The sequence below is a fragment of the Gopherus evgoodei genome, chromosome 8, assembly GCF_007399415.2.
Source record: "Gopherus evgoodei ecotype Sinaloan lineage chromosome 8, rGopEvg1_v1.p, whole genome shotgun sequence".
In the NCBI taxonomy this organism is placed as follows: domain Eukaryota; kingdom Metazoa; phylum Chordata; order Testudines; family Testudinidae; genus Gopherus; species Gopherus evgoodei.
The window spans coordinates 110290445-110312179 of record NC_044329.1 but is presented as its reverse complement, the minus strand read 5'-3'; the positions used below and the strand labels follow the sequence as shown (position 1 = coordinate 110312179).

General features: G+C 59.3%; 1 protein-coding gene across 1 annotated transcript in view; it reads left to right on the top strand.

Annotated features, from left to right (window-relative positions):
- BTBD19 (BTB domain containing 19) overlaps window positions 1-21735 on the top strand; it is a 72174-nt gene that overhangs the window by 17549 nt on the left and 32890 nt on the right. The window contains exon 4 of the mRNA XM_030573948.1: window positions 2845-2898. Within this exon, the coding sequence (XP_030429808.1) occupies window positions 2845-2898 (54 nt within the window). The remainder of the gene's footprint in view (window positions 1-2844; window positions 2899-21735) is intronic.

Below are 21735 nucleotides of genomic sequence, written 5' to 3'. Positions count from 1 at the left end.
TGCCCTCCTTTTTGTAGTCCCCCCTCCCCTAGCTTTGAGAAGCAGCTCCAGCTGGGAGCGTGGCAACAGGCAAACTGCAGGGATGGGCACCCCAGGCCGTTTCTTTGCTAGGATGGAGATTTTTTGCCCTGCCAATGAATGCCCACTTAGCAGGCGATGGCCCGTGTGACCTTGTGCACGCGTGGCTGAGGCGCCAGCTTGCCCTCTATCTGAAGAACGGGTCTGGCAGATCCCCAGGCTCGGAACATCAGTGGCTATTAGCCAAGATGGGCAGAGATGGTGTCCCTAGCCTCTGTTTGCCAGAAGCTGGGACTGGGTGACAGGGGATGGATCACTTGATGATTCCCTGTTCTGTTCATTCCCTCTGGGGCACCTGGCATTTGCCACTGTCAGCAGACAGGATACTGAGCTAGATGGACCTTTGGGCTGACCTAGTGTGCCTGTTTCCTCTGAGGTGATCAAAAGCCAAACAGTGGACAAACGTGACCTGATGAAGCCTCTCAGCACACCTGTGAGGCAGTGGGGAAACTGAAGCACGGAGAGGGTTGAGCTACGAATAGCACCAAAGAGCCCTGACTTGCATCCCCGATGCCTACTGCCAGTCTGCCGCCTTCTGGGCTAGGCGCACTCCTTGCTGGGGTCATGTTATCCTGCAGTGATCCCGGCAGGGAGATAGTGGTTCCCAGCCTGGGGTCTGCAGGACACTCGCTGGTGGCTGCAGAGAGCTGGCTGGTCACACGGGGCTGGCTCTTCCTCCTGGCTTCCAGCTGTTACTCGCACTTGCAGAACTAAAAATATGCCCACTCCTTTATCTTCCTGTGGAAGCAGCTGCTGCAGTACCCCAGTGACTGGCAGGGCAAATGGCAGAGGAAGGGGCAATCTCTTTGTTAGGGTTCGGTTCATTAATTAATCAAGAAAAGAGCAATAGTAAAACTAATGGCAAGAATCACTGCATTGAAAGGAGCCGTCTGGCATGTGCATTTGCAGTTACCTTTAACTGGGGTGTAGTCCTTTTGCAAGGAAAGCCCTGGCTGCTTCTCCTTGGATGCACCAGTGCTTGTTATGAGAGGCCCAGGGTTAGGGAGCAGGACCTGTCTAAGCTGGGAATCTCCAGCCAAGGGAAGAAATGATATCTGGGGCATCCAGCTGTCGGTATCCGCTGCCTGAGTGAAATACCATTGCCAGGAGCAAAAACAAAATGCTCAACATTCAGTGACATCGGTAAGATCCTAGGCATGAGGGAGGGTTTGGTCTGGTATGTCCCAGCTAGTCCATCTCCTGCACTGTCCCACCCAGTGTCTGGTCCTGCCCAGCCAGCTGCCCAGCCATGAGTTGCATCCTGGGCTGGGGACCCAGCATCCTCACTCTGGTGCTGCATCACACCATAAAGACACAGATGTCCCAGCACTTGTCTGACATGCTCAGAAGAAGGTGGCAGCCCAGCTCCAGGCAGCAGTGAGGAAATAATCCCACTGGGAGAGCGAGCAGGAGGCTGGGGATGTCACCCAGGAGAGGATGTCTCACCACCTCGCAGACCCATTGCCCCTGCTACACAGGTCCCTCCCTTTGCACTTTTTAGACTGGAGAGGATGACGGGAAATTGCAAACCAGCTGGAGGCTGGGTAATAGCCCTGCCAAGGCTTGTGGGGCCCCTTTCAGCCACTGTCTCCGCAGCTCCTCCCTCAACTACCACCCCTTGTGCTGACCCCAGCTCTGAGCAGACCTCTCCTGACTCGTGCCTGGCATGCATGTCTGGTGGGTTGCTAGGCAGCTGACCTCGGGCCTCCAGCAGCATGAGTTGTGCATTTCAAGCCAATGACACAGGCTCCCGGTGTTACCCGCTGTGCCCAGCACTTCTGGGAGAGGATGAGGCTGGGTTGCATCCTGCTGCTGGGAAGTTAAGAATCAGGCTCTTCCAGTTTTCCTGGCGTTCCTGGGGCTTGTTGAGGCAACGCAGCGGCTTTCCCTTGGAGCACCTCTGACTCCGGCCCAGCTCCCTCCTCCTTCCCATGCGGCCACTCACTCGTGGAGCTGCGGGCTGGGGATTGTCAGGCTAGCAACGCCCAGTGATGGGATCCATCCACCCTGGGGGGCCAGGTCCCCTTTGCTCTAGGCTGAGGGGAAAGCAGCCGTCCTGCCTTGTGCGAATGGTAGCATGGAAACTGAACTGGGCCCCAGATCACAGCTGGGTCACATGGACGGGCAGTTGTGCAAGCAGAGGCCTCTCATCTCCAGGCGCTCAGGAGAGCCTGAGGGTCAGATCTGTGCCGCCTGGTGCTTGGCAGCAGTTCTGCCAGCTGTGAGCGGGCACAGAGCCCTGAGCGTTGCTCAGAGCCCGGGCTAGTGCCTCCCCCGGGCAACAGGAGAATGTCTGTGCCGTCTGCTGCCTGCAGCTTTGTGAAATGCCGAAGGGTCAGAATGGGCCCTGGTGCTTTGCCGCGTTGGCGGCTGAAGTTTGCGGTGGCTGGGCCACGTGCCTGCTTGGAGGAGGGCGTCGGGGCAGAGCCTTCGGACACTTGCGTCTCCTGGCATTTGCCAACACCTCAGGTCCCATGAGCAGGCCAGGCTGCTTCCAGCAGGTGCCTGCGTCCTTTGTAAAGTTTCCAAAGTCCCGTTTGTCAGGTGGGGGCCCCCTGCTTGAGCCCCCAGGACATTCTGTCCCCCCAACAGGTGCCAGTCCCTTTCCCATGCATGGGGGGCGAGCTGTAGAATAGCCGCAGTGTGACCAGCTGAGAGCGGCTGGAGGGGACAGATGCAGAGAAAAGACCCAAGGGCCCTGGCCCCTAGGCCGCCAGCCTGGCACCTGCGCTGTCTTGCTTACCGGTGTGTTTCTTCGCTCCACAGGCCCTGGAGGTGCTCACCTCAGCTGTGGAGTACGGGTTGGACGACCTGAGGAAGGTAAGGAACTCGCCTTGCGGCCTGAGCTGCCTCTTGTTAAATACATGGCTGCTGGGGGGACAGGATGGGCGGGTGATGGGCGGTGATGTCCGGCGCACCAGGGACTGCACGTTTAGCCAGGGGGAGGAAGGGAGCGAGTGGGTATATTTTTGTAGATTGACATAGGGCTGCTAACTTAGGGGGGCATGTCACCCCAGCAAGGCAGATTGGAGAGCTGGGCCGGTACCACGCCAGAAGGGACCCGGCAGGAGCGGGTGATTGTCACCCCAGCAAGGCAGATCGGAGGGCAGGGCCGGTACCACGCCAGAAGGCACCCGGCAGGAGTGGGTGATTGTCTCCCCAGCAAGGCAGATCGGAAGGCTGGGCCGGTACCACGCCAGAAGGCACCCAGCAGGAGCGGGTGATTGTCACCCCAGCAATGCAGATCGGAGGGCTGGGCCGGTACCACGCCAGAAGGCACCCAGCAGGAGCGGGTGATTGTCACCCCAGCAATGCAGATCGGAGGGCTGGGCCGGTACCACGCCAGAAGGCACCCAGCAGGAGCGGGTGATTGTCACCCCTGCAATGCTGATCGGAGGGCTGGGCCGGTACCACGCCAGAAGGCACCCAGCAGAAGTGGGTGATTGTCACCCCAGCAAGGCAGATCGGAAGGCTGGGCCAGTACCACGCCAGAAGGGACCCGGCAGGAGCGGGTGATTGTCACCCCAGCAAGGCAGATCGGAGGGCTGGGCCGGTACCACGCCAGAAGGGACCCGGCAGGAGTGGGTGATTGTCACCCCAGCAAGGCAGATCGGAGGGCTGGGCCGGTACCACGCCAGAAGGCACCCGGCAGGAGCGGGTGATTGTCACCCCTGCAATGCAGATCGGAGGGCTGGGCCGGTACCACGCCAGAAGGGACCTGGCACGAGCGGGTGATTGTCACCCCAGCAAGGCAGATCGGAGGGCTGGGCCGGTACCACGCCAGAAGGCACCCGGCAGGAGCGGGTGATTGTCACCCCTGCAATGCAGATCGGAGGGCTGGGCCGGTACCACGCCAGAAGGGACCTGGCACGAGCGGGTGATTGTCACCCCAGCAAGGCAGATCAGAAGGCTGGGCCGGTACCACGCCAGAAGGCACTCAGCAGGAGCGGGTGATTGTCACCCCTGCAATGCTGATCGGAGGGCTGGGCCGGTACCACGCCAGAAGGGACCCGGCAGGAGCGGGTGATTGTGTCCTTCGGTCGCAAGCTCGTTTACACCTCGGCTTGTCCAGCTCTAAAGGGAGCTGAGGGCAGGGGAATGGTACCAGTAGCTTCTTTCAGCCGGGCGCTGGAGGTGCTTAAGGGTGCAGGGAAGTAATGTCTTGGGGCAGCAAACCAGGGCTGTTTGTTGCCAGCTGCTTCGGCCCTGCCGGAGAGTGTCTGGAGTCAGTGCAGAGAAAGCAGCCAGGCCAGTGGGACCGGACTGCGCGGTAACTGACCAGGTAACAGCTCTGCCTGGGACACTGAACAAAGGACACAAAGGCTGGGGGAGGAGCTGGGGGGAGGCTGAGTGAGAGGCTGGAGGGAGTTGTCAGTTTGGAGCTGGCTGGGAGACGGGAGGGAAGCCCAGATGGGGCTCTGGTCTCCCAATGGGCCTCTGGCCTCCCTGGTCCCCCAGATGGACCTAACTGAGGGGGTCCTGTTGTCTGTAGCGGCAAGGCCTGTCTTGGACTGTGTTCCTGTTGTCTAAATAAGCCTCCTGTTTTACTGGCTGGCTGAGAGTCCCGGGAATCGCAGGAAGCCGGGGTGCAGGGTCTGGTCTCCCCCACACTCCGTGACAGCATTGCATTGCGGGAGTTTGTAGTCAAGGGCCAAGGCTGAATCAGTAGGCTTTGGGCCATGCTATTTCTGGGAAAACTTGGCAATGGGAGGCTCATTCTCTGTTCTCAGTCCAGCAAACGAAGCCGAGTTCCCCTGACGTGATCTCAGCTGAGCCCGTCGGCTCCCCTGGGCAGCTCCGAAAGTGCAGAGGTTATGAAAAGTGACAGTAGAACCTCAGAGTTACAGACACCTCAGGGATGGAGGTTGTTCATAACGCTGAACAAAACGTTCTGGTTCTTTCAAAAGTTCACAATTGAACAATGACTTAATACAGCTTTGAAACTTTACTATGCAGAAGGAAAATGCTGCTTTGAACCATGTAATTTAAATGAAACAAGCACAGAAATGGTTTCCTTAGCTTGTCAAATCTTTTTTTAAACTTTCCCTTTTTTTTTTAAGCACTTTACAGTGCACAAAGCACCGTTCTCTATTTGCTTTATTTATTTTTGTTTTGTGTGCTGCTGCTGCCTGGTTGTGTACCTCCGGTTCCAAATCAGGTGTGTGGTTGACCAGTCAGTTCTACTGTATTTATTTGATGACAGAAGCACCTGGAGGCCCAAGCAGCTCAGGGCCCTCTTGTGCTGGGCTCTGTATTTACACACAGTAACAGATGGTCACTCACTGGAAGTGTCTGTATTGATGAGGGAGGGATGATTATCCCTGTTTTACAGGTGGGGAAACTGAGGCACGGAGGGATATGACATGCCTGTCCTCCACAGCAGAACCAGGAGTTGAACCTAGCTCTCCTGACTGACTGTCCAGTGCCTTACCCACAGCACTATCCTGTGTGTTCAGAGCCGGTGGGGTCACCACCTGCCAGCTGTGTAGATCCAGGCCCCGTGTGGCTCACCTTGTGCATGTATCTCAAAGCTCAGCTCTTTGGCACCCATCTTGGAGGGCGTCATGGAGTCCCCGGGTGATGCTCTGGAACTGCTTCCCACCAAGCCAGGCAGGACTTTGGGGACCTTCCTCTCCCTTGGAGCAGACTCTTTCAGGGCAAGAAGCTCACATGTCTTCACCTTCTGGGTCTCTCCTTGGAGTATTCAGCATCCTCTGCCCCTCCGTGCGCTTCCCACAGCGAGCCAACCCAGCGAGGTCCTGGGGAAGCCACAGGGCCCTGCACCCCCACTTCGCAGTCAGATGTGACTCTCAGCCAGCCAGTAAAACAGAGGTTTATTCGATGACAGGAACATGGTCTAAAACAGAGCTTGTAGATACAGCAAACCGGACCCCTCGGCTGGGTCCATTCTGGGGGGCAGTGAGCCAGACCCCCACGTCTGCACTTCACTCCTCATCCCCAGCCAGCTCCAGACTAACAACCCCCTCCAGCCCCTCCTCTCTGCTCAGTTCCTTTCCCCGGGCCAGGAGGTCACCTGATCCCTTTGTCTCCAACACCTTCAGCTGGCACCTTTGCAGAGGGGGGCCCAGGCCATCAGTTGCTAGGAGACAGAGTGTCAGGCATGTAGGTGCACTGGCCCTTTGCTCTGCAGCAACCATACACCTTTATCCCACCTCCTAGATACTTAAGAACTGCCGTGGGGACACTGAGGCACCAGCACAGTATTCAGAGCAAACATTAAGAACATTCCCAGTTTGTCACAGAGGGGGGCAGCTAAGCCGCTTGTTCTTCAGCCTTTTCCCTCCATTGCCGTGTGTGGATGCGGCCGGCTTTCCCTGGCCACAGTGTCACAGGACATCCAGGTCTGAGGTGGGAAAACCCCATGAGGTCATCCACTCCAAGCCAGATGGCCCCGCACTTGGGCTACTTCCTTGCTTTCTAAGTAAGATCCTTAAACTGCTGATGACTCAGACCCCTTCTAGCCACATGCACTCAGGATGTGTCAGGGTCATTCCAGACATGCTAGAGAGACAACCCATTGTGACTTAGCTGAGTGCAGCAAAAGTGCCTTCCCTCAGCGGGTCCTCTCCACATGGGACCCGCCGACACCATGTAATTTTGCTGTAATGGCCAACTTCTCTACAACTCGCAGCCATGAGCAGCTCGTGTCCTTTCATTTACACCTGCCTAACTGTGGAGTGGCTCCGGTTTCTTATTTGTGCAGCCGAGACTTCCCCTGCTCAGCTGTGAGGCAGCATGAGAGGATCCGAGACAGGCTGATCCGTCCCTCTCAGAACCGGGAATGAAGTGAAAGCTCAGAAAACTGGCAGAGAGATACCGGGCTGGGGGCAGGGATTGGGAAGCCAGGGCTGTGCTTGTCTGAGCGAACTAGTGAAATCCTTTGGGTTAGGAGGAAGAGGGGATGAGAAATGGAAAAACAAAAGGGAAGTGACAGGCAGACTCTCCTGCCCACTCCCAGGACTGGGGTGGGGAGAGTGAAAACTTCCCAGGCCAGCTGCCAAGGGACTTGAGAGCATGGGACATTGCAATCATGGGGGTTTTAACCACTGGTATCTCTCTGCTGGGTTACGCACACAGACAAATATGTGCAATCAAAGAGATTCCTAAGTTAGGGTGGAATTGGCCTTATGATCCAGAGACTCATCCAGGGTTTCCCCTCTCTCTGTGCCATACTCCTCACCATAAGGGAGACACTAACGCAGATGTGAGAGTAGCCGTGAACCACCTCAATTCCCGGGGAACGCAGCAAGAGAGCTCCGGGAGGACTCCAGCATCTAGTGAGTTGGGGAGAAGGGAGGAAAGGGTAACTCCAGCCAGTGGGGAGTTCCAAGGCGCCGGACATCCCAGACTGGGAAAGAGGCGCGTGAGATACAGCTGACATGGGCTTCTAGGGGAACTGACAGCTCGAAACCCTGCTGTGGAAGAGGAGAAGGAAGCAAACCAGAATAGACAGGTATAGTGCGGGGGAGGGGATGCAGACCAAGGGAAGGACAGTCAAAAGGTCTAAGAGAAACTAGCTATGTATGAAGAGCAGGGAGAGGGATTCTGCGCCTTAGCATGGCCAGGTGACGGGCATCCTAGGGTGTTAGCTTCCAGACACTTGGAACAGCTGATAGTTATTCCTAAAATAACACCCAGGTTTTATACAGCGCTTTTCATCTGTCGATCTCAAAGCACATTCTGAAGGAGGACGGTATCATTACTCCCATTTTACAGATGGGGAAACTGAGGCACAGAGCTGTCGGGGAAAATAGGGGCGGCACTAGAAAACCATCAACTAACACACATGACACTGATCTTCGAATGGGAAAGGAGGGTCCTCCAGGGAGTTACCCTTTGGGGGACGAAATTCAGTCCCCCAGTAAAATCATGGAACTGATCTTAGGCGGGAAATGGCGCCCAGCTCCTACTGAACAGAACCAAGTGCTATAAGCAGCATGTCAGAGCTCATCAGGCAAAGCTGACTGCTTGTTTGGCTAGGTGGATGCAAGGAGCAGACGCAGGGAACGCCAGGTGTGAAGTGCACACTGGAATTTTAGCTCAGTGTTTGCAATCTCCCCTGAAATGAATGCAAACACGCTTTGGTATGCACTGTTCCATGGACTGCAGACTGGAGGTAGACAAGGGCTAAGGATTCACTGCAAGGTATTTAATCGGGAAGGAAACGTCCAGGGGTAGCGCAGGTTGGTCGTCTGGTCTCACTTTGAATATTTTCATTAATGACCTGGAAGAGGGGGGAAAACAGTGCAGCTGGTCCTAAAGGAGGCATTGTGAGGCCAGTTAATGATCAAGGAGCTAGAAATCTGAGCAGAAACCATCCAGCTAGTGGATCTAAGGCAAAGTAATTCAAACCAGATATGCAGCGAGAAAGCAGGGGAAGAGCAATGTCTGGAGGAGACCAAGGGCTGAAAATAGGCAGAAAGTTGCAGTGTCACATCACATCAAAGCCCATCCTGTCCAGTTGTGAGCTGAGCGCACAGAATCAGCCGGTCACCGAGTAGGGAGGGAAGGCCCTGTTTGACTCTGCAATCTCCTCTGGGATTGCTTGGCTGCTTCTCAGTTATTTTGTTACTGGGACAATATTGACAAACTGGAGGGAGTTCAGAGAAGAGCCATAAAAAAGATCAAGGGCTGGGAGCGGTTTCTGAAGAATGCTTTAAAGAACTAACCTAGTTTCTTTGGCTAAACGAGGACAAGGTCCTTGGCTCTGCTGAGTCTGTATTGAATTGGTTTAAGCATTGATGGTTCCGTGTATCTGCCGTAGACATTTTCCTAAGCCATTTCAGGTGCAATGCCTTCTGCATTGTGGGAGATGCCCCAAGATGGCTGGTGCCCTGTGGGATACCACTGGGGTGACTAGTCGAACCATTTTGATGGGTCTGCAGCGGCACTGGTACTAACCTGGGATTTAGCCCTGAAAACGCACTGGTCCCCTTAGCACATTTGTGAACTGGTTGGAACCTGTGTGTGTGTGTTACGAGCAAACTAAAGGTGAAAACGGTTCTCAGCATGGTCAACTCCTCTAGTGTAGACAAGACCAGGGGAGGAAGGGGAGCCATAGGAATCCTGCATTGATCTGAACGGGTCAAGGCCGGGGGCGGAGGGGAATAATTTAGAGGCATGCTTTGAGGGGCAATGAGGAACAGTAGGATGAGATTTAGACAGGGGGAAAATTTAGGCTGAATATCAGACTGAGCTTCCTGGCGGCACGGTTCCATGTGGCTGCAGAACAGCCCCAGGGCGTGGTGTGATGCAGACTCTCACGCCTGTTCTGCACATGGTAGCAGGGCCTGGGCATGGTGATCTCATGCGTCTTCCTCATGCCTGCACGGTGTGATTCAGAGAGGTGCTGGGATGAAGCCAGTGGCCTCTGGCTATCTGCTCCCAACTCTTTCCCAACCTGCGTGCCATGCGGATCTCTAGGCACTTTCAGTTTTTCAGGAATCCCTCTCCGGGCGTAGGTGGTGTCAGCAGCAGGGAATTCGCCACTTCCTTCCTGCAGAGGCCCGCATTCCTTTCCTATAACCTGCCCGAAGAGCACGTGTCACTAGCGGAAGAGGAAGCTTTGTTCCTGGACCAGTGCCTCTCCTTTCCCGGAGCCCGCCCGGCTGGCAATGCTGGTTGGTGTGGGAACCCACCTCTGCTCTAGTTCTCCCAACCACCATGTCAAGGGAACCTGTAGTCAGGGCTCATCTACGGCCTGCACCTCGGCTGCGTCTCTTAGCGGTTGGGCTTGGGACAAAGGAGCCCAGCAAAGTATCTTTTGCAGGGTCAACCAAAGCCAGGCTGGGAACTTGCCAATAGCTCAAAGGCCACATGGGATGGGTACATAAATAGAGCCGATGAGACCAGGAATTACAATGGAGAGTGTAATTCCCAGGATGCAGCTCTCCACCTTGAGCCGCACCGGCATCGCTGCACGATGGGTTGGAGGCTGAGTGGTGTGTTCTGGGAGTTCTGGGAAGGTCCAGAGTTTCCCCCATGACTTACCCTGCACTCGCCAGGCCCAGTGCTGGGTGTTGGACCCACCTGGGGTGGAAAGTGACCCAGCCAGTCCCATGCAGGGCTACGGACTTGTCCACTTGAAGCGCACAGGCCTGGGCCTTCTCCCTGGGAGCCCCCGGCTGTGCAGGAATGTTTCCTTTTGAACCCAGGCCAATGCAGGGTGGAGGGGAAGCTGCCTGGCAGTGAGGGCTAGCAGGCAAGGCAATGTGTGGAAGATACTTTCTTGGGTCATTGAAAACCAGCCCAGCCTGAGTTCCTGGGCCTGGGGAGGTCTTGTCTCCCAGGCCTTCTCCAGCCCAAGCAGCTGCAGGAAGGGGCTTTGAAAGCTAGTTTTCTTCCCTTGTATTCACTGATGTGGGGCTGCTCCTGTGACTAATAGGACAGTGGCTCCCCGGCCATAGGGACAACTGGCTGGGGCAGGAGCTGGCTGGACAGGGAGACCAGAGTCCCCTTTCTTAGTGGAGAGAAGGGGCCTTGCTATTGCGCCGATCCCATCCTGTGTGATCAGGAGGAGCTGTATGCGTGGGGCAGCAGCGGCTGGCGGAGTTGCAGGAGGGGTATGTGTGTCTTACCCCTGCCAATTCCGGGATGAGTATGTTCTGAACACTGGCCTGAAGCCACGGCTAAAGGCCAGTGCTTGGGGCATGGGGCTGGCAGACCCAGGCCAGGGAGCTGTGGAGTTGGTGCAAGAGGCACAGGTTTGGCAGTGGGGGAGCTGTGGGGTTGGCACTGGGGGCACGGGGTTGGCAGTGGGGGAAGCTGTGGGGCTGATGCAGGGGGTGCGGAGCTGGCAGACCCAGGCCAGGGCCTGGGAACTGTGGGGCTGGGCAGGGGGCCAGCAGTGAGGGAGGCGGAGGGCTGGCAGTGAGGGAGATGTGGGGCTGGCACAGGGGTCATGGGGCCGGCAGTGGGGAAGATGTGGGACTCGAAGCGGGGGAGATGGGGCTGGCAGCGAGGAAGATGTGGGGCTGGCAGCGGGGGAGATGTGGGACAGGCAGTGGGGGAGACGTGGGGCTGGCAGCGGGGGAGATATGAGGGAGATGTGGGGCTGGCAGCGGGGGAGATGTGAGGGAGACATGGGGCTGGCAGTGGGGGAGACGTGGGGCTGGCAGCAGGGGAGACGTGGGGCTGGCAGCAGGGGAGATGTGGGGGAGATGGCGGCTGGCAGCGGGGGAGACATGGGGCTGGCAGTGAAGGAGACGTGGGGCTGGCAGCGGGGCAGAAGTGGGGCTGGCAGCGGGGGAGATGCGGGGCTGGCAGCAGGGGAGACGTGGGGCTGGCAGCGGAGGAGATGTGGGGGAGATGGGGGCTGGCAGCGGGGGAGACATGGGGCTGGCAGTGAAGGAGACGTGGGGCTGGCAGCAGGGGAGATGTGGGGCTGGCAGCGGAGGAGATGTGGGGCTGGCAGCGGAGGAGACGTGGGGCTGGCAGCAGGGGAGATGTGGAGCTGGCAGTGAAGGAGACATGGGGCTGGCAGCGGGGGAGATGTGGGGCTGGCAGTGGGGCAGAAGTGGGGCTGGCAGGCTCAGGCTGGGGGGCCGGCGCAGGGGGTGTGGGCCCAGCAGGCCCATGCCCGGGAATGTGCTGCGCTTTGTTTTGATTGTGAGGTTGCCTTGTTCCCTGTCTGTCCGGGTGGGTTTTGTTGATCTTGTCTCCGAAAAATAGCTGGCAGCTCCCCCCCGCCCCCGTGTCTGGGAAGAGCCGCTTCCCGCCCACAGGCCCCCAGTGCCCCCCGGGCTGGGAGCTGGGAAATGAAAGCCAGGCAGGTGGGCCGGCGGGCGGGGGGCTCAGGAAATGACCACAGCCCTGGGCCAGGGCCAGCACTGCACAGCTGCTGGCCCGCAGACAAAGAGGAGCTCAGGCTGGGGCTGGGGCTGGGGGCCAGGGGCCGGGCCGGGGGGATCCAAGGACTCGGTCAGAGCAGTCGGGGCGTGGAGCTGCTCCCTGCTCTCCCTGGCCGGGGAAGAGCCGCAGCGCTGGGCAATGGGGCAGGGAGGATGCGGGTCACCCCGCGCTGTACCTTGGCTTTGATGCCAGTTCTGCCCCCACCGGGCAGGTGCCGTGGGGCCTGGCTGCCGCACACGCAGCAAGGGTCATCCTGGGAGGGAGAAGGAGGGGAGCTCAAGTTAGGGGGAGCACAGCTAACAGCTCCCCTTCTCCCCCTAGCTGGGGTAACAGCCCCCCATCCCTCCTTCTCCCACCAGCTGGGGTAACTGCCCCCATATTCCTTCTCCCCTCGGCTGGGATAACTGCCTCCCCAATCCTCCCTTCTCCCCCTGGCTGGGGTAACAGCCCCCCTCCCCCCAACTGGGGTAACTGCCCCCTCCCCCCTTCTCCCCCCGGCTGGGGTAACTGCGCCCCCAATCCTCCCTTCTCCCACCGACTGGGGTAACTGCCCCCCCATCCCCCCTTCTCCTCTTGGCTGGGGTAACAGCCCCCCAATCCCCCTTCTCCCCCTGGCTGGGGTAACTATCCCCCCAATATCCCCTTTTCCCCCTGGCTGGGGTAACTGCCTCCCCCAATCCCCCCTTCTCCCCCTGGCTGGAGTAACAGCTCCCCAATCACCCCTTCTTCCCCTGGTGGGGATAACTGCCCCCCCATTCCCCCTTCTTTCCCCTGGCTAGGGTAGCTACCCCTGCAAAACCTCCCACAGCCCCGCTCCTCCCGTTTCCTGGGATAACAGCCCCCTTTTTCCCCCATAACTTCCCCTCCTCTCCCTGACTGGGTAAGCAGTCCCCCCACCCCCCCGTCTCCTGGGCTGTGCTGAGAGCTCCCTGTCTGGCTTGTCTAAGGGCTGCACCCTGCAGGCCAGCATGTCTCTATCAGGGATTCTCAGCCTGGGCTCAGGGCACCACCCCCTTTGATGCCACATGGTGAGTGGCCTCTCAAGCCTGGGGTCACAGTGCAGAAAAGGCTGGGAACCCCTGGGTCCCCCTTGGGCTCCTTGTCCCTGCCAGCCATAGGTCCTCGCTCTGCCGCCCTCCTGTTCCAGGCCTCTCCACCTGGCATGTTGGTGCTGCGCCAGCCTGAAGTGTCTGTACAGGGCCTTGCACGCTCACAGCTCTGAACGCAGTGTTAGAAGAGCCCTGCCAGACAGGCACGGCTCTCCACGCACGTGGGCTGCAAGCGGGGTGTGCGCAGTCTCACAGCGCTAGGCCCCAGAGCAGGTTGAGTGGCAGACAGGGAGCCAGGACACCTGGGTTCCTTTCCCAGCTGTGGGAAGGGAGTTTGGTCTAGAGTAGAGAACTGGACACCTGGGGTCTGGTTTTGATGGTTCTGTCTTGACTCACTGGGATTTTAGGCAAGTCACTTCGCTGCCTGTGCCAAATGGAGACCCCAGTACGTCCCTCCTGGGCTGGGGCAGGGGGCTGTGAGTCTAAACCCTTGAGTGGCTTTGAGGTGCCTTGGTGTGGGGGTGGGGAGGTCACAGCCAGGGGCTACCCCGAGCCCCCACTGCTCTCACCCTCTGGGGCCAGGTAAAGTGTTTTACAGCCCTAACCACCTGGCAGAGGGCCAGTCTCCCATGTCTGTTCCCTGCTGCCCCAGAGCCAAGCAGCCAGCGGGACAAGGAACAAAGAGCAGGTCTGGACATGCCAGCAGCGGAGCCTAGTGGTGTGGGGGAGAGGGCAGGGGCATGCGGTGCTGAGCCCTCCCCCGCAGACCAGGCGGAAAGGAATCTCTGCCCCCGGGGTAGGTGGCTGGCAGCAGCTGCCCAGCCCTGCGTGAAGTACTCCATGTTCCCATGGGGAATGCTCTGTGCGCCAGCTCGGGGCAGCGCTCAGGCACCATCCCAGCGTGGGGGCGGGCGGTGACGTGGCAAACTCTGCTCTAGAGCAGCACAGGCTTTGGTGATGCTGAGGAGCCTCCTGGGGGTAGTCAAGGGGGGCCCCGATCCTCAAAGGCACCGAACTCCCGTTAACTTCCATACCAGTGAGGATCGGGCTCAGCTCCTCAGTCGCCTTGCTGCCCTCGCAGCACGTGGACAGGCGATCCCCCCAGGTTGCCCCTGGCATTCCTGGCCATCTGGCTGGCATGTCTGTATGGCTCATGGGGGTCTGACCAGGCTGCGCCTCACTCGCACCCGAATACTCCACGCCTGGCCCTTTTCTAGGCCCATCCATGCCCACAGCTCCAAGTGCTTGACAGGCAGCCGGCGCCTGCCCTGGCCCACTTTGGTGCTGTGACTAAACCGGCATGTTTCACGGGGCAGATGCCCCCAGCGCGGACACAGTCAGACTGGGGTAAAAGCACACAAGCCGGCATAGCTCATGCCGGTCTGGTGAAGCCAAATAATTGGTACTGGTGTCAAACACCTCCTCCCTGCATATCTGCATCCACATGTTCAAGCTGACCCCACACCCCACACCGGCCACCATGGTGAGACACCTTAAGCCTCAGTCCCTCCCGCCGGATGGGTCAGTGCCATTGTCTGTTTGCCTTGTTGGAGAAACTGAGGCAGGGGGTGGGGAAGGGTCCTTGTCAAAGTCTGCCAGAGCTCCGAACAGAATCCTGGGCTTCTGGTCCCTAGCAACCGGCTCGTCCCCACGACTATCCTTCCCTCTCCCTCGCCTGGCTGCCCACAGGGGGAGTTCGGGTGGGTGCTGGGGGGCAGTAGAAAGCCACACCCTGGTCTCAGTGAGCAGCTGGCACGTGGAATCCAGAGCCAGGCTCCTCTCGGCCCCGCTGTCTGTTCCAACGATGCTGCCCACCCTGCAGGGGAGGGGCCGGGGGCAGTGATTTATTTGTGAAGTTCTCAGAAAGCAGGAAGCCAAAACAAAAAGCGGAGGCTGTTTGTGACACAGCTACGGTCACCTGCCGGGGTGGTGATGGTGCTGCGCGCCTGGGGCAGGGCTCGAGCTCAGGCCCCTCTGCTGGCACGGGGAGCAAATCTCCATTAACTAGGAGCACTGTAAGGACACGAACACGCAGCCAAGCAGCTCTGCTTCCTTCCCGGAGAGGGCTCTGGTGCATGGAGGCGGCTGCCAGTGAAGAATAAAGCAAACGGCAGGGAAAGTGCAGAGCAGGGAAGTGATGGGAAAAGCTGTGCCCTGCGGGGGAGCCAGGAGGATAGAGCAGTGGGGGGAGGACACCAAGCCGGGAGGGGTTGCAAGCACTCTGGAGGACAGTGCAGGGGTTTATGAGCCCCTCCGAGGCCTGGCTAGCTCATACCAGCCTCGGGCTGTTTAGGGCATTGCATTTAGCGGCCTCTTTTTGTGTCACAGGCTCCCAGCCATGTTTCAAAATGCACCGTCCTGACTGGCTCAGCCAGACTCTGGTTAAACAGAAGGCAAACGCAGAGCGGGCGGAGGGAGAAGGAAGAGATCACGCTGAGTAGAGGAGGATGACAAAGTCTCACGTCGCGGGTGATATTTGAGGTCAGGCGGCGGAGGGGGCGAGGTCGGTTGGCTCTTGCTCTCCCTGGCCTGGCCGTTTGCTCCTTCCCCATCTCATCCTTCAGCCGGCCTGTGCTGCACTTCCCTTTGCCTTGCCAAAGTTTCTCTCCGAGTTCCCCCCTCTGCAGGGGACAGCCCATCCCCTCGATATTCTGGGCACCAATTTGGCCTCACGTCTGCAACAGCCAATTTGGCCCCTGGCTTTCCGTGTCCTCCAGCGCGGGACGTGGCCCTGGAGCTGTCTGTGGTTGGCCCGGCTCGCCTGGCTGGCTCGCGCCCTGCGCCGTTGCTCATTGTCGGTTAATGAGACGTTTGCTGAGCTCGCTCATTGGGAAGTGGTTCCTGTGGCTGATTGTCCTCTCGGCGTGCACTGCACCCCAGGCGAGAAGCAGCCCCCGGCGGGTTAAAGTGACCCTGGGGCGAAGTCCAAGGCAGGCAGGGTCACCAGCTGCCTCAAAGGGGAGTGGTGCATTCTCCATCCCGGGGAGTCTCCCAGTAAGCGCCAGGCGAGCTCAGCCAGCAGGCACCAGGCTCGCTGCCAGCTGCCCTGGGTGACGTTCTCCGGGGGGGCTCAGACCAGGTGCTGAGAGCAGGCCCTGCTGGTCGGGAGATCTCTGGCTACTCCAGGGCTGCGGCTCAGCCCAGCCCAGCGGCGCATCCAGGATGGTCCCAGACCAGGCCCGTGAGCTCTGATCTGGTCCCCGGTCTGACAATAGCCAGCCCTTGATGCTCGTTCCAGTTCACGCTGGGACCCCCCCTTCTGCCTGGCGACGCAACACGTCACTCCGGGGGGAATTCGCTCCTGCCCGCAGTGGAGACGAGACCCTTGTGCCCAGACACATGCAGGTTCAGCCAAGGGGGTGGCAGCTCTTCCATGGAGCCTGTGGTGGGGGCTGCAGTGCTGGCAGCATATGGCAGAGCACTATCAGCTGGGGGCAGTCTCCACCACGCCTCCCCCCCACACACACACACACGCTCTCTGCATCTGCTTCCATCTGCTTCATGGAACATGCTCCGGCCCCCTGAGCGTCAGTCGGTAGTGGCGAACCTTGGGCTTGCCCAAGTTAAAATCCCCTCTGCCAGTCCCCAGCATGGCGTGCTCCCTCCGCCCTGCCAAAGCAGCGATGCCCTATTGGAGACGTGGCCAAGGGGGGTGGGATCGACGCTGCCTGGGGCTCCAGGGCTCTGGGGTCAGAGCAGGCATCTAACGTTGAAACTGGGTGCAGGTCCAGCACCCCGGCTCTCCATGGTGCTTCCGGAGCCTGGCTTTGACTGGAGAGGAGGGGGCACTGGGTCATGGGCGGTGATGGAGAGTCGGGTACTCTGATGGGATGGACAGTCCTGTCCTCCTGGCTGTGGTGGGTAGGAGTCAGAGAGATGCTGCTGAGAAAATGCCTCCTCTCCCCCCTCCAGGAGAAATGGCCTGGCACCCCGCAGGCAGGCAGTGGGGGCAGGAATTGGGGGAGGAGGGGTTGCTGTGGCCCAGCTGGAAGGAGGATTAGGGTTTTCCTGTTGCTCTGGATGGTGGGAAGCAGCTGCAGTCGGCAGCCTGCTGTGATACTGTTCACACCTCCTGGTGTTACCTCCGGGCAGCGGGATGGGGCAGTGGCGACCTGCCAGCTGGCCCCGGGCCCTGGCTCATGGGAAAGCACTGAGGGAATAGGCCTGTTTGCCGATGCTCAGCTGACAGTTAATCCTGTTTCCTCTGCCCCAGCTCACACGCCCAAAAGCCTCCCGGGCTCCCTTCCAGCTGCGGCAGCTCTCTGGGAAAGGCTCGCAGCCCTCGCCTGCTGATTGGCAAGGGCAGAGCAAGTCACCACCAGGCTGTCTGACAATGCGGGTGCCGCCCGATCCAGCCTCTGCAGGGGCGCAGTTTGTCATGGCAGGCAGCCCCTGCTCGGGAGAGGGCCAGGACTGGAGTAAGAGAGGTAGTGTGGGATTGAACGGCCTTGGTGGAGCTGCGGGGGGAGCCCAAGACTGGGGTAGCAGGGGCTGTGGGTCAGATTGAGGGGCACGGGGGCAGGGAGAGAGTCCAGAGCTGGGGTAGCAGGGGCTGTGGGTCAGGATTGAGGGGCACAGAGGGGGGGAGAGAGTCTAGGGCTGGGGTAGCAGGGGCTGTGGGTCAGATTGAGGGGCACGGGGGCTGGGGGGAGAGTCCAGGGCTGGGGTAGCAGGAGCTGCAGGTCAGGAGTGAGGGGCACCGGCTGAGCTGTGTCCTGGCCTAGCGTAGTGGGCGGAGGGTGCTGCTGGAAGGCCCTTTCCATGTGCTGCCTGCAGCTGGGCGCGGGCTCTGCTGATAATGGCTATCGGTCCGTGCCCCTCACTGGAGCAGATGGGATGTTCTCCGCAGCACTGCCCATCCCAGTTCTCTCTGTCCCTGGCATCTTTCTCTGTGCTCTGAGGTTTCATTCCCAGTGGGGTGGTCTCCGGGTGACCCTGCGGAGCCATGGATCAGGGTGCCCACAGCCAGCCCTGCCCCGCAGGTGCCCAACGCCCAGCTAGGAAGATGGCAGTGAATTCCCTGCTGTGTGCCCCAGCTTGGCAGATGGGCCTGGCAGAAAGGTGGGAGCAAGGGGGGCTAGCACATGCTGTGGGCATGTTGGGTTTGACAAGAGGCCTGGCTGCCAGTCCCCAGGCACAAGGCCAGCTGTTTGCTTTGAGCCCAGGTTTGCCTCAGCATGGCCTATGGCTGGGAAAAGCTGGGCCTGCTTTCCTCCTTGCTGGGGCCAACAGGACAGTGTCACGGAGTCCCTGGGCGAGGCTCTGGAACTGCACCCCACAAAGCCAGGCAGGACTTTTGGGAGTCTCCTCTCCCTTGGAGCAGACTGTCTGCAGGGCAGGAAGCTCACACAGCTTCACCTCCTGGGTCTCTCCTTGGAGCATTCAGCATCCTCTGCCCCTCCGTGCGCTTCCCACAGCGAGCCCACCCCAGTGGGGTCCTGGGGTAGCCACAGGGTCCTGCACCCCAGCTTCGCAATCAGACGTGACCCTCAGCCATCCAGTAACACAGAGGTTTATTAGATGATGGGAAAATGGCCTAAAACAGAGCTTGTAGGTACAGAGAACAGGATTCATCAGCCGGGTCCATTCTGGGGCCCAGTGAGCCAGACCCCCACATCTGCCCTCACTTCCCGTCCCCAGCCAGCTCCAGACTGAAACCCCCTCCAGTCCTTCCTCCTCTGCTGAGTTCCTTTCCCGGGCCAGGAGGTCACCTGACCTCTTTGTTCTCCCACACCTTTAGCATCCCCTTGCAGGGGAGAAAGGTCTGGCCATTAGTTGCCAGGAGACAGAGTGTCAGCCAGAAACTGAGGCACCTACACAGCATTCAGAGGAAACATTAAGACCAGCCCCACTTCATCACAGATGGCAGCTGCCGCCTCTGCTGATCTGCTCCTGAGCCCCTGGCCGGGCAGTTGTCATGTCTGGGCTCTGTGCGTTTTGTTGTCCCAGGCCTGTGGTGCATGGATAAGGCCCTTCACCTCCTGGGGGAGGGGAAGTTTGCCAGCACTGGAAAGAACTGGGCTGTGTGTCTGTGCACTACCTCCCCCTACAGGCTGGAATCAGACCTGCTGTAGTCTGTGTCAGGCCCTATACTGCTCTCTGCTAATGAGGAGTCTCCCTTTGCTCCACAGGCAGGGGCTGCTGCTTTGGGAGCCAGCTCTGAGTCGCTGTCACTGTGGCATTATCTGTAACCCTGGCATCCAGCTGGGTGAGAACCAGGAAGCCGTGGGTGGCCCTGGAGTTGATGCAACAGCAAAAGTGACCTTCCAGCCAGGGGCTCTGCAGCGGTGCTGCTCCTCTGGCAGCCGGAGTGCTCTAACTTTCCACATCCTTGCCACACTGACACCTACATGAAGGTGTGGTGTCAGCCCGGCTTGCAGCAGTGCCCTTGCACAGCCAACAGCTTCGCCTGCGAGCTCCCAGGCCCACACGCAGGAGCTGGGCACCTTGCCAAATGCTGACAGGGCAAGGCGCCATCCACCCATTGGGGCTGTACCAGCACTTACTGGATGGGAACAGGCATTCGCGCCCTGGGTGAGCTCCAGCGCGGGCCTCGGGCGCTTTCAGCATGCTTTGTTCAGCCTTGAAGCCCCCAGCGTCTGGGAAGAGGCTGCCACCAGCTCTGTGCCCCACCCCACCCCACGGCATGGCGGATGCAACAGGTGTACAAATGCAGCAGTGTCCTGGCAGTGGCTCCAGCCTGGGGGGGCGGGCGGGGGGCTTTTCTGCATCCCACAGAGATTTCCCCTTAACTCTCTGTGCTGGGAAAAGGAGCCAGTTCATGTGACGAAGTGGGACTGTTCTAAATATTTCCTCTGAATACTGTGTGGGTGCCTCAGTTTCCCCTATACATTTCTTAAGTCTCTAGGTGGTAGGATAAAGGCCAGTGTGCATAAATCACCAACACTCTGTCTCCTGGCAACAAATGGCTGGGGCCCTTCCCCCCTGCAACGGGATGGCTAAAGGTGAACAAAGAGATCAGGTGAGCTCCTGGCCCAGGAAAGAGACAAAGGCCAGAAAGGAGGAGCAGGAGGGGGTTTCAGTTTGGAGCTGACTGGGTCCGGGGAGTGAGGGCAGACGGGGTTGTCTGGCTCTCTGGGCCTCAGAATGGACCCGGCTGAGGGGGTCCCGTTCTCTGTACTTACAAACTCTGTTTTAGACCTGTTCCTGTCATCGAATAAACCTCTGTGTTACTGGCTGGCTGAGAGTCACGTCTGACTGTGAAGTGGGGGTGCAGGACCCTGTGGCTTCCCTAGGATCCCACTGGGGTGGACTCGCTGTGGGAAGCTCACGGAGGGCAGAGGATGCTGAATGCTCCAAGGAGAGACGCAGGAGGTGAAGCCGTGGGAGCTTCTTGCCCTGAACAAGTCTGCTCCAAGGGAGAGGAGGCTCCCCAGAGTCCTGCCTGGCTTTGTGGGGAGCAGTTCCAGAGCCTCGCCCAGGGACTCCGTGACAGCTTGGTAGCCCCAGAGCCTCTCTTGAGCCATGCGAGCAACCCTGTGTCTGAGCCGGAGAGGTGAGGAGGCCAGTCCCTCTCGGCCTCTCTCTGCCACTGAGGGGGCCAGCCACTGCCTGTTGGTGATGCGGGCACCTGCCTTGTGGGACTGGTCTGAGATCCACCCAGCTCATTGAACATGAGGGCCATCAGCCAGGAGTGTGTCCCAGCCCCCGAGTCAGCCCATCCGCTCGAGCTGGCGTTTGGGGAAGCTGGAGGCCAGTTCCCTCTGTGGCTCATCAATCCAGCTCTTTTCCTTCCAGAGCCAAAGGGATTTCTCCCCCTGGCTGGGTGGCTGGCCGGGCGGATGTGGCTGGGATAGGCCTGAGTCAGAAACCCAAAACATCGGCCTCTGCAACGGCTGCCGGAGACTGCAGGCCAGGGCTTGTGCGTCAGGAAGGGACCCGGAGGAGAGAACGTTTCTGTGCTATTTTCTCATCACCTGTGGGCATAATGATCCGGGGGTTGGTGTAGGTGGGGGGGTGGCTAACGAGTCCCAGCCTCTGTGATTAGACCAGAGACCTCCACTGGCTAGCCGGCTGCCTCCTTTCCTAGCGCCCAGCGAGGCGATGTGGCTGCAGCAGGCGGGGGGTGGGGGTGGGGTTGCCCTCTGGGATGCAGGTGGAGGGGTAAGCAGGAAGCAGTGGGAAATCCCCACCCAGGCGGCCTGGCTTGGCTGGGACGCAGATGCGAAGTTTAGGCTCCCTTCCCAGTGCTGGCAGGCCCAGCCCCTGATGCAACGGCCCCAAGGCCATAGCCGGCTTTTCCCACACAGCGTCTAGCACTGAAGCTGCTGATGCAGCCAGACCAGCCCGACATCTCCCCAGTGCCCCAGCTCTGCTGGATGGGGGCCCCTGCCCTGGGCACTGCAGAGCCCCCTCCGTGGCACAGGCTGGGGGTGAGTGGGGCAGCGGCTGCACAGATACACTTATCCCTTGGCCCCTGTATATGCCACAGGCGTGGGGCCCTGCTGCTCCAGCCCACTCCTTTCCACGGGCTGCCTTTGGCCCAGTGTCTGGGGCTGACAACACCCCATTGCTCAATAAGGCAAATGCAAAATACTTCACTGAGGAAGGAACAATCAGTTGCACATACACAAAATGGGAACTGACTGCCTGGGAAGGAGTGTACAGCGGAAAGGGATCTGGGGGTCAGAGCTGACCACAACCTAAGTATGAGTCAACAATGTGACACTGTTGCAAAAAAAGTGAACATCATTCTGGGCTGTATTAGCAGGAGTGC